The sequence below is a fragment of the Astyanax mexicanus genome, chromosome 10, assembly GCF_023375975.1.
Source record: "Astyanax mexicanus isolate ESR-SI-001 chromosome 10, AstMex3_surface, whole genome shotgun sequence".
Classification (NCBI taxonomy): domain Eukaryota; kingdom Metazoa; phylum Chordata; class Actinopteri; order Characiformes; family Acestrorhamphidae; genus Astyanax; species Astyanax mexicanus.
The window spans coordinates 48,587,724-48,600,697 of record NC_064417.1 but is presented as its reverse complement, the minus strand read 5'-3'; the positions used below and the strand labels follow the sequence as shown (position 1 = coordinate 48,600,697).

At 33.4% G+C, this 12,974-nt stretch overlaps 1 protein-coding gene across 1 annotated transcript; it reads left to right on the top strand.

Moving 5' to 3' along the window:
- The first annotated feature begins 1,911 nt into the window (after window positions 1-1,911).
- On the top strand, window positions 1,912-12,765 carry stard14 (START domain containing 14). Its single transcript, XM_007254420.4, has 6 exons — window positions 1,912-2,464; window positions 3,933-4,080; window positions 4,811-4,914; window positions 6,740-6,857; window positions 6,980-7,032; window positions 10,683-12,765. Exons 1-6 carry the CDS (start codon window positions 2,279-2,281, stop codon window positions 10,887-10,889), a joined length of 816 nt encoding a protein of 271 aa, XP_007254482.2. The 5' UTR covers window positions 1,912-2,278; the 3' UTR covers window positions 10,890-12,765.
- The last annotated feature ends 209 nt before the right edge of the window (window positions 12,766-12,974 follow it).

Genomic DNA, 12,974 nt, shown 5'->3' with positions numbered 1-12,974 from the left:
TACTAAATCTGTTTAGCCTAATAATTTTTGTTTCAGTAAATTACATTTTTAATATCAATAATTATCCATTGGTTAAGTTGTCTGCGTCCACTACAGTAGACTTCATGTATTTTCTTGTGTTGTTGCACATAACACTAATTGAGACCTTCTTTCCATGAGAATAGACCACAAACCAGCTGATGAAACAGTAGCTTAGCTTATTTAGAGATTGTTTGTGAAATAAAAAGGTCAATAATTAATATAATACATGTTAAACACAGGCTATCTATGCAATTTACATGTAAAAATAAATATTTTATATAATGTATATATAATTTAATCTAGTATATTGCCTGCTGTCCAACGAAAAATATTTCCAAAATAAAAGATAAAACCTTTTTCAATTGAAGTCAGTGTAAAAATAGTTTTTTTTTTCAGGTACTTTTAGAGAATTTGTATTGGTCCATTCAGCAAGAAATTTAAAAACAATGTAAGGGACAATTTATGTGATCAAAATATGTAATGTTTTCATTGGTCGGTGACAAAATGTGTGCTTTACTGACAGCATTCTTAAAACAGCTTTCTTAAGTTTTTTCATCACTAGAATATAATTCAGGTCTGAAAGTGTTAAATGTACATTCAAGTGTATTAATATTAGGACAGTCACTCTATAAATAGTTTTATGTCCATGTTAATTATAGACAAATTGAGGGTGGTGTTCAGGGAATCTCTCAGTATGTGCTTTAGAGTGGTATCGATGTGTGTAGGGGTGATGGAAGGCCATCAGTAAAATCTGTAAAGAAAAAATCCTAAATCTAATCTCAGAGATAGCAGAAACTGGCTGCTCTGCTGAATGACGCTGGTGGGCGTTTAGTGCTGTTCATATGTTAATGAAGAGTGACGACAATGTGAATGAGCTCCACACCCACAGTGTGATAGGCCAGTATCACCAACCGCACCCACCCACACTCAGCCACGTGACACACCCAGCATTAACCCTTTCAGACTTGAATCATGTTCCAGTTATAATAAAATATAAGAAAAATGCTGTTTTCTATCTGTAAAACACTCCTATATATATATATATATATATAGCTCTGAAAAAATAAGAGATCACTTCAGTTTCTGAATCAGTTTGTCTGATTTTGATATTTATAGGTTTATGTTTGAGTAAAATGAACATTGTTGTTTTATTCTATAAACTACAGACAACATTTCTCCCAAATTCCAAATAAAAATATTGTTATTATTTATTTGCAAAAAAAAAAAAAAAGAAATGGCTAAAATAACAAAAAAAAGATACAGAGCTTTCAGACCTCACATAATGCAAAGAAAAAACAAGTTCATATTCATTAAGTTTTAAGAGTTCAGAAATCAATATTTGGTGGAATAATAACCCTGTTTTTTTTAATCACAGTTTTCATGAATCTTGGCATCATGTTGTCCTCCACCAGTCTTACACACTGCTTTTGGATAACTTTATGTCTTTACTCCTGGTGCAAAAATTCAAGCAGTTCAGCTTGGTTTGATGACTTGTGATCATCCATCTTCTTACATTGAGAGGTTTTCAAATTGGTGTAAATGCAGTGTAATCATTTGTTCAACATTGTTTTTTCATATAATTTCATGTTTTTTTTATTTCACAATGATAATGGGATTATAATCATATATATATAAAATTTTCAATGACTTTTTGTCCAGTGCAGTGGGCGGGGCTAAACTGCTCTTTGATTGGCTGATAAAAGTCAATTCAGGCCTCAATATGTGTTAAATGCAAGAATGAATGCACAATAAATAAGAACACAGATGTCCATTGCAAAGGACGCAGGGTCTGAAAGGGTTAACACCAGCATTAGGTTTATACAGAGGGGCTGGCTGGCTATTGGCTGTTGCTGTTGAGTCACAAGTTGTATAAAAGATTATCTAGCTTATCTTCAGCTCCTCAGTTCAGTTCAGTTGGGTCAGCTTCGGTTCAGAAGGCCAGAGCTTCTCTATTCAGCTCAGATCAGCTTAGCGCAGGTGAGGCAGTGGGCGTGGCCTCCTAACACCTGTCACCTGTAGGACTCCAGGAAGTCCCGTTAAGGGCTTTAACTGGCAGGTAAACGCAGAACCGACAAGAATCCAGTCAGACCTGAAGAGCTGAACCGGCGGTGACGAGCAGAACCCGAACACACACACACACAAACACACCTGAGACTGAGACTTCCAGCAGGTACAGCAGGTTTACAGGTGTGCAGGTCAGAGGAGCGACTCCAGGACACGCTTTTACTCTGTTTCTGGTGATTTTAAGTTCTCAGCCATGTCTCGAGGCTCTGGGATTATTCCTGATGAATCTGTTTTCGCTGATTTGAGGAGACAGTGCTCTTCTACAGAGAACTGGGAGAATAAATACAGTAAGAATGGGATGGACGTTTGGGTGGAGGTGCCCTCTATTAACTCTGTACAGGGAAACAAAAGCAGCTACTCCAAAGTTCACAAAATCAAGGTAAGATTTAATACATAATACAAATATTATATAGTTTTTAATACTGCACACCTGTCACCTGGTGAAGTTTTGAAAAATAACACATATTTATAATAATGTCATATTAATCTGGATTTCTGTTTTAAACACAGCGTTAATGATTTTTAAATGTTTATTTTTATAGACATTTTGTGTATTTTTTTTAAAGCCAGAAACAGGATTTTTAAGTCAGTGTGGGACTTTTATTTTGTAAAAAAAAAAAAAAAAAAAAGAGGAGGTCGTAGGAAGAAATTAAGATTTTTTTTATACATAAATATTTAAAAGCTTTAAAAAACTAGCTCTGGACAATACAGCCCAACTATTTATTAGAGGTGTTTCATAACATGTTATTTTGAACACAATAATATCCCCAACATTTTCAAATATTGTGTCATATCACCATCATAAATGCAATATAAGTTTTTAGGAAATTAAATGAAATGTGGAATTTAAGAAAAAAGCCTGGGTTATACTTTATGTAAAAAAAAAAACAAAAAAACTAATCTCAATATTCTTAACCCATAAGAGACCAGACCTATTTCAGAAAAATTTAACTGCTAAATTAAAGCAGATAAATTCAATGAGCAGCTCATTCATTTTTTTCTTATTGTGGTCATATGACTAAATATTTCAAGATCAAAATCTTAATGTAACACAAATAAAAACAATTTGATAATATATATTTAACATATTGTTCTAGAGATTAGATCAAAACTAGTTATATGGAGCGTAAAACGTTTTAATTTAAGCAATTTAAGCCATTTTTATTATTAAAATGGTTGGAACAGAATGAATGAATGAACCCAGATTCACACACTGTCCTGCAGTGATGATGCTATCAGGATGTTCAGTATGAGTCACTTAGTGACTTCATGAGTTAAAATGACTGAGAAAGTGCTGTAAGGAACATTACACATAATTTAAAGGGTCTGTGACACATATACGTCACCATAGGCTCTATTGGATTAAAATAAATGGTGATGTACTATACAAAATGGTAAATCTTTATTCGAATGTTTAAAGTTTAATGTTAAAGCACATTTAAAGCATTTTATTTGTAATACTAACACATATACAGCATGCTTCATATTATTTAAATACTAAATATAGTTCATAACTGTGTGTCTAAGTGAAAAATATATATTTTTAAATGATAAACACATAATAAGACGTAAGTTGTTTAATAATAAATGGGATAAATTGGGAGGATTCTGTGGCATAATTGGCTCAAGACTGTGCATTTTCACACAAATGCTCCATACACTTAAAAAAATGAATGATTTTTTTTTTATATTGTATTAAATATTTCTTAATATATCAACATTTTTAAAATATATGGGCAAGTCAGAATAATCTATCATGTCAAAGTATACTCGTAATGCACCTGTTTGTACTGACTAGACTTTAATCAGAAAATATAATGCTCCTCTTTTTTGTGTTTTTCTCACAGTGTAGAATAGCCATAAGTGATGTCTCAGCAGCCACTATGTATGACGTTCTTCATGACAACAAGTACCGGAAGACGTGGGACCCTGCCATGCTTGAGAGCTTCGAAATTGCTCGGCTTTCACCTAATGCTGATGTGAGCTACTATTCCTGTAAGTTTATTTGGGCAATAATACACGAGAGGGGGAGTGCTATAACGTGTAATATTGGCACTGCTGTGCTGCAGTCGTAGATCAGCACAGCAGTGCAAATATTACACGTTATAGCACGAACCTTGAGTGTATTATTGTGATTATACCACAATTATATTATCACTGTTTATTGAAAGATTTTAAGTTAAAGAGGATGAGAAAACTCAAGTTTTTTTTTAATAAACAGCGATAATGGAACTGTGGTATAATCGTAATAATACACTCAAGGTTTTTAATTATTTTAATTATTTTAAGTCGCTCTGGATAAGAGTGTAAGATAAATGCTGTAAAAAAGTTAATAAATACAAATATAACAAATGTAACAAATAACAAAGTAACTATTTGTGTTATTTAATTTTATTCCTAGGAAGGCACTTACTATAAAATGCAGTTTTATAGGAATGGATGATAAATAAATTACAAGACCATTTTATGCCTATGATATAATTGTGATATAATAAAATAACAGCCTAATAATAATGTAGTTTTTCCATTTTAAAGAGCTTTTATTTAAGTTTTGATGATTAAGCATATTCATTCATTGATCTCCTCTTTCTACATATAAACACTGGGCAATAAGTTATGTCCATATACTGTGTGATATAAGCTAATCATTGAATTATTGTTACATAGAGCTTAAAATAAAATAAAAGCTCAGTTCTCATTGTTGCTTATGACTCTTAATTTACAGGGCTGTGTCCCAAACCCCTGAAAAACAGAGACGTGGTGACCCTGAGGTCTTGGCAGGCATCAGAAGATGAATACATCATCGTGAACTACTCCGTAAAGCATGCGGTATGTCTGCATCTTTGTTGGTAAACTTGTGCTGCATTCCTGGTTTTAAGCAGGAACTTTTGTTTGGAACGTCTCCATAACCAACGTCACTAACCTTGAGTTCACAATCCAAGATGTAGTAGTATCAGCAGTAGTACTATAGAGTGTAGTATCAATTCTATCTATTAGAGTCTTATTAAATAAGTCAGACACATTTATTTACCTGTGGAGATGTTTTCGAAGTGTAGGATACTACAAAATGCATTATGCATGCTTATAGTGCTAACCTGAGACAATGATGGTGAAAACTCTGGTAAATGATTGAACCAGTTGTGTCAAACTCCAAAGTCTTTAGCTAACTATTGTTTTGAGATTGTTCGAAAATTGATCTTGTTTGTTTAGCTACAACACTATCAAATTGGGTGTGACATGCACACACAGGCTCTCCATAGTGATGTGTGCATTCACCTTTACTTTTTATCCTCTGTTCAAATAAATGTCAGATCAGGTGGGGAAAATTGGAGTATCCTGAAATATGTAAATGACTCGGTCGTTGTCAGTCATCTGCAGGATGAGGACGAGCAGTTATTGTCTGGTCATCTGTGACTTTGCAAAATATGTCACTTTATTACAGTAATTCAGTTCAAAATGTGAAGCTCATATATTATATAGATTAAACACAGAGTGATCTATTTGAATCGTTTATTTATTTTATTGTTGATTTACTTACAGCCAACGAAAACCCAAAAATCAGTATCTCAGAAAATTGTAATATTATATAAGACCAATTGCTACTTTTGGCAGTGTGGGCAGTGTGCCAAGTCCTGCTGAAAAATGAAATCTGCATCTCCATAAAAGATGTCTGTGGCTGTAAGCCATAATCGTCATCAATAAAATAAATAAACGCTTAAAATAGATCACTCTTCCAATTGTAATTGTTAAAGAGTAACTAGTATATTAGTAAAGATATTATCATTGATTTCAGATGGAATGTCCATTATTAAAGCCAACAGTGAAGCTGTTGTTAAAAAGAGGCAGCAGCGTTTGCACTGTTTGAAAAGACTGAACTACTGTCTGGTTGATTAAACCGTGATTGAATCTATTTTATCAGTTAAACACAAAACTGATTATAGAATCAGATTTATCTTTTTGCTTGATGGCATGGTTTTGGAAATCTGACTTGATCTAAGAACAGGATTTTCCTGAATCATATTGTAAAACACTTAAGGAAGCTGATCAGTAATTCATTATTTAGTTTAGAGGCTCTATAAGAGCTATGGTTAAAGCAAGTAACTAACTCAATTTTAGGTGACTAGTCGTTGTGCTATAAATTTAAGCCTCTTCCATCTGGATGAAGGGTTAGAGTTTCAAAGAATAGAACAAATAAATATTAAGTATTAATAGTATTAATTAAATAGTAATTCCGGCAGCCATTACTGGAGGGATAGGAATTGGAAATGTTTTATTATTTATTGATATTGAGAAATGTATTGTCTTGAAAAATTGTAATTGGATGTTGACTCATGTACTATAAAACAAATAAAGTAACATAGATAGATAGATAGATAGATAGATAGATAGATAGATAGATAGATAGATAGATAGATAGCTTTATTATACTAACTTCAACATTTATTTTGTTGCAGTATTAAATTCTTGAAATTAATACAATATTTTTTAGGGTTTTTCTTTTTTCCTTCAATGTTTCCAGGAATATCATTATCTCTGAAAGTCCCTGAGATATTGTAATATTATTTTAAGGCCATATAGCCCACCCCTTGTCTTTTTACAGTGCTGTAATCTGAATTAATTTGTGGTTACTGACGTTTCTCCTTTATTATTACAGAAATATCCTCCACGGAAAGACTTGGTGAGGGCGGTCTCCTATCTGACGGGTTACTTGTTGAAACCGACCGGGCCGAACAGCTGCTCTTTCACCTACCTTTCACAAGCTGACCCCAAGGGTAAGAAGAAATCTTGCTACATATTAATGATAATAAAAATAATAATGTTGCATGCTTTGTTTGGCTGTATAAAGCTCGTTGAGTCATGTGAAAATTCCATTCTCCTCATTCTCCTCCATCAGGGTCTCTTCCCAAGTGGGCGGTGAACAAGGCGTCTCAGGTCCTCGCTCCCAAGGTAAGAGAAGAATCATCTGTGGTTTTATAATCTGAATTTTTGGCACAGGTTTAAACATGTTTCCATTTGACCCCAGTGTTTCCAGTACTGCTAACCTACATAACTCTGCTGTAATAACTGAAAACAGCGGCTTTATCTCTCATTTATTTATGCTTGGCAGTGTTGTGGTAAATTTGCTGCCAGATGGAAATAAGAACAGGCAGGGCAGCTGTAGCAGAGCTGCTTCTCAAAAATCAGTGCACCTTATTTACTGACTTCTTAAGAAGGAATTTCTTATTAAAACTCACTTAATACATTTTTGTCATGGTATCTTATTGTGCAATATACTCTATGAACGTGACCTCAGTCATTTTAGCTGACCTCATTATTACCCATCGTGTTTACTTATTGAGGTAATACTCACTGATCTAACCAGCATGTTGACTTTTAGGTTGTAGATTAATTTTATTTGTTTTATTTATTTAGTATACTGTATGTACACATTTCTCAAATTCCAGTTCCAATATTTGAATATTCCTATTCTTTTTAATCAGTATTAATTTCTTATTACATTATCATTCTATAAGTGACTTAAAATGGTCATATATTGACATTTATTATGGCACATTATTATTTATCACAGTTAAATAATTTCTAGGAAAATATGTCATCCAAAATGTGTTACTGTGACAGGCCTAAATCTGACGATCACTGCTGTTTTTTTTTTTTTTATTTATTTGGATTTATTCAGTTTAAGAGGACAATGGAATCGATCAGTATCCATCAGAAAACTTAAAAACATGTTGTAGATCTGATGTAGACCTTTTAATGTGAAATTTAAGTGTTTTTAGGGAGATACTGGTGAATAAGGCCATGCGTCCTATACATAATAGTTCTCACATTGAACAGAATAGTAACTAGGCAGCAAAATGTTTGCCAAAATTATTAGTTTATTATTAGTTTATATGTAAAGATTGGTATCAGACAGGGGTTAAGCCCCGCCCACTAGATATCAGTGTTGAACTCTTCTTCTCTTCTGTTTATTCCCTCTGTTTTGATAAAAGTGAGCTTTTATTGTGTGTTTTATACTATGCTGTTTCTAATTTGGTTATAAATTACAGTATGACCGTATATTGTGATGTATTGAATCATATTCCCTGTATTGTGATGTGATTTTTTTGCCTGAATCTCAATATTATAATAATAACAATAACCTATAATAATGTTCACACACAGATATCACTAGATTTCAGATTGTTGGACTGTACACAAAAAGTTTCATAAATTAAACAGAAATAGTAAAAAATAGTACAAAAAATAAATATCTGTATATGTGGGAAATGTAGCTTAAGGCTATGTTTACTCAGCAGAAGTTTATTGTTTTTGGTGAAGTGTGATGGACATGATGGCACAGCACACCAGTATGTCTAGTTTTGAAATATTGCCTGTTTATATTATTTAAAGAATAAACAATTAGCTGGGACTCCTTTTTGATACTGTATGAAGGTTAATTTAGCCGTCCTAATATTGTTGATTAATATTGCTGACTGCTGCATTGTTAGAGACTCAATTGAAGACCTTTAGTTTAGTTTGTTTCTAAAACTGAGATTCATGTAGAACTTGCTTACCTGGTTTTTTAAGACAAAAGCACATTACTCCTGACATTTAAAAGCTATTAAGGTAAAGGTCCGAGGCTTAACCACCTAAGAAAAGACCTGATTACTTTGACAACTCATAATAACTCCTAATAACACATTAACTCTGTGGATCTACGTTTCTCCTATAAGATGTATTTATTGGCCTACATACATTTCGGAGCCAGTGACTCTTAGTTCAGTTGTATAAATTTTCAAAATTATTAGTTTAGATGTAAAGGTTGGTGTCACACTGTGGTTCATTCACTGTTGTTTTTAAGCCCCACCCACTAGATATTAGTGTTAAACTCTGTTGCTAATTCCCTCTGTTCTGATTGGACAAAAAATGAACTTTCATTGTGTTTTATACTCTGAAAGTTTTGATTAAATGTCACAATTTATCATATATACAGTATGGAAAAATACAGCTATGGACAAAAAATAATAACAGACCACTTAGTTTCTATGATTTTACCAAATTGAAAACAAGCCTTTAAACCAAGATGAACTGCTTGAATTTTTGTACCAAGAGTGGCATAAAGTTATCCAAAAGCAGTGTTTAAGACTGGTGGAGGAGAACATGCCAAGATGCATGAAAACTGTAATTAGAAACCAGGGTTATTCTACCAAATATTATTTTCTGAACTCTTAAAACTTAATGAATATGAATTTGTTTTCTTTGCATTATTTGAAATCTATTTTCTACAAATAAATGCTCTAAATGTCAACATTTTTATTTGAAATTTGGGAGAAATGTTGTCTGTAGTTTATAGAATAAAACAACAATGTTTATTTTACTCAAACATAAACCTATAAATAGCAAAATCAGAGAAACTGATTCAGAAACTGAAGTGCTCTCTTATTTTTTTCCAGAGCTGTATTGTGATATATTGAATCATATCCCCTGTATTGTGATGTGCATCATGTTGCCGTGTTACCACTGACATTTAAAAGCTATTAAGGCAAATGTGTAGGTTATTTAGAGGCTTAACAGCCTAAGAAAAGACCAAATTACTTTAACAACTTATAATAACTCATAATAACTCATTAACTCTGTTGGTTTACGTTTCTCCTCTAAGATGTATTAATTGGCCTACATATATTTCATAGCCAAAAGCATAAAAAAGAGCTTCAAAAACCTCACAAGCCTTGCAAAAGAAAAATGTATTAAAGTATATATTTTTAAAAGTATAATTAACATGGGAAAATTACATACTTTTTAAAATTTAAATTTTGTACTTAAATGCATACTAAATATACTATTTTGGAACAACTTATGGCAACCTTAAGTATATTTTAGTTGTAATTACGCTATATTTAAACACAACATTTAAAAGCATTAAATTGTGGTTTCGAGAGCTTTTTTGTACAACTTCTACAAATTTAAGTAGATTTAAGTGTGTGCTATTTAAACACTTTCTTTTAATACAATTGAAGTATATTGTAAATGTACTACTTTAGGTATTAATGCACAAATTGTGTACACCTTAAGTCTACTTAAAAAAGCTGTATTTATTGCCAATATATTCTAGCAACACAATGTAGAATTTAAAGCATTTTTTTGCTTATTTAATGTGTATTTTTTTTTAGAAAGGTTATTAAATAAAAAGTGCACTTTTAGTATTTTTTTTTTTACCTAAATTGAACATACTTTTAATGCTCTTAAGTATACTTCCTTTTCACAAGGGAAGCCACAGGCCTATAGAATGAGCATGAACTCTAGTGACTCCTAGTGAACCTCAGTTTTTGCCTCAGTTTCTTGTCATTCCAGTAATTTATGCAACAATGTCTGAGCATTACTTAACAACAGAAGCTTTCTCATACTTCTCAGCTGTCACAAAACCTGTGCCCAGATAGATACCCAACTCAAAGCAGAAAAATGCTGCTCTAATCCAGATCGTTTGACAGAGCTTGAAGAGCCAGATTCCAGTGTCAGGTTTTAGACAGCACAGGAACAGCCAGAGCTCTTTGTCACCGTCATATCCGTCGAAACTTGTGCCACCGCCTCAACCACACCCTTTTTCCCTCACCCCACAGGTTATGAAAAGCGTGCACAAGGCGGGTCAGAACTACCCTGCGTGGAAGGCCCAGAACTCTCCAGAACACAAGCCCTGGCTCTACCCCATCCAGAGTGAACTGCCCATGATGAACCCCAGGGAGCTGAGCATCCAGCGGGGGGACTCTCTGGAGAACGTGGACGAGAGCTCAAGCAGGGACACTCAGGAGAACGAGGACAGCAGCTGAAGAGCAGTGAAGGAAACAGACACTTGATCTTTTAACCTCCTGTCCCTGTAGTTAGCACAGTTAATGTGTACCTGATCCCTGTCTGCTGGAATAGCAGTGTTTATACAGCCACTGAAAGCTAAACCTGTGGCGTCTGACATTAAACGAAGGGAAATGAAGTGAAGCTGAAGTGTGTTTACCATAATTGTGTATAGAAAATAAGTTTATATATCTCCAGAATCAACTAACAAAAAGCTACATGCTCAAGTTAAGAGTGTTTTAAATGTAGCTGGTATTTTAAAGTCTTAAGGTTAAAGTTGCCAGTGTGTGTTTTAATTTAAAATCTCTTCGAATGAAGGTTAATATTTAACTTTTGTTTTCCATAATTAAAAGTAAATAAGTTTTATCTGCTTTGTTTTTTTTTATGTTTTTAGGGATTTCCATTTGACCCCTTCCAAAGAATAACACCTACAGTATATCAGTGGTTCTCAAATTGGGATCTGCAAAGGGCTCTAGGGGAGGTTTTATCTCTTCTATACACACTACAAGTCAGAAGTATTAGAACAATCCAATTTTTTATTTATTTTTGTAATTTTATCTCCATTAGGTCCAGTCAATAATCGGAAAGGGTACAAAATCCAGTGGACACAATATTGCATTATACTTCCAGAGCCTTTAAGGAAAAAAAATATACTAAAACCTGAAAAAATAAAAGTAATTATATAATCAAATATATTATATATTGATTTTTAGTAAACAATTACCAGCTGGTAATTAGCAATGAAAATAAACAGAGCTTTGGAAATGGAGTTTTTAAAAAAGCAATGCTGAAACAGGTGGTGTTACTGCTGTTACTCTCTACTGCAGCATTTACACACTCACACACAGCACATTTACACTCGCATCATAATAACTAGAAAAAGACACAGAAAAACAGAGAACTTTGTAACTGTTATAAGTAGAAGTACTATTTCCTACACCTTCAAAAGACTCTTGGAAACTGGAGAAAACTGATACAGGAAGAGTCACGTCTGGCTGAACCACATGGAAACAGCTTTAGCCTTTAGCTCAGATTAACATGAATAGAATAAGTCTCAGTTTCAGCAGCGAACAAAAAGAATTAGAGAAGTGCAGTAATAAAGTTATTGATTAGATAAGAAAATACATTGCAAATGAACTACTAAACAATAGGGTTTTTTTAAACCTTGACCGGCAGTGTATTCATTTTAAGTTTGTCCTCTGATTTGGCAATATCTTTTTAAACAATAAGAAATCTCACAAAGCCTGCTAGTTTTGGGTTTTACCCTGGCTAGAGTTGGTGGTGGGCGGCAGGGTCACTTACCATCCATAAAAAAGGCCTGAAAAGAAAAGGTTTTGAGAACTGCTTTCTTAAATCAACTACTTCTCCCTTTTTCTTTTTAATTTCTTAATTTTTATAAGATCTTTTATTTTAAATATCTTCATGTCTGAAGATATGCTATTTGCTGGCTGTTAGTTGGAGGGGTCATCATTTACCAGAGCCTTAAAACAAATTGAATGAGGAGAACATAAAAACCAAATATCTTTCTAGAAGAGTAGAGAAACTCGAAGTAAGAGAGCACAGTCACCCTTACACTTCATCCATCTGTTTGCATACCTTGTGTAAGGGGTGTATTTATATGATGGGTGTGTGAATGGTTGCTTAGTCTTTAGATAGCACATGTTAAGCAAGGTTCTTAATTGCTGTATAATATGATTGAATAGGATGTGCGTGTGGGAATAAGTTGTATAAGTTGAATAAGGCTGTGTTACGTTACCTCAGATTTATTTATTGGTTACTTGAACGAGAATCGACTGTGATTGTTTGCTCTGAATAAGACAGGTAATGGTTATGAGGAACAATAAATGATTAAATATTTGGGCTGATATGGACAATATTTATTGATCTACACATACAGAAGTAGTGTCTCAGGATGGGGTTGGGCTCCGTGTTTGCTAATTTAACAGGCCACATATTTTGCAATGGAGTTGTAGAGGTTCCTAATGATGTCTTGATGCTGCTAGTCATTTTATGACAGTCTGGCACAACACCACTAGTTGTAATGTAACAAAACACATTTTTCTAAA

Coding starts and splice junctions, on each gene's coding strand:
- stard14 (XM_007254420.4), top strand. CDS start 2,279: ATGTCTCGAGGCTCTGGGATTATTCCTGATGAATCTGTTTTCGCTGAT. Junction 4,915..6,739: donor ACTACTCCGTAAAGCATGCG/GTATGTCTGCAT, acceptor TTATTATTACAG/AAATATCCTCCACGGAAAGA. Junction 7,033..10,682: donor CTCAGGTCCTCGCTCCCAAG/GTAAGAGAAGAA, acceptor CTCACCCCACAG/GTTATGAAAAGCGTGCACAA.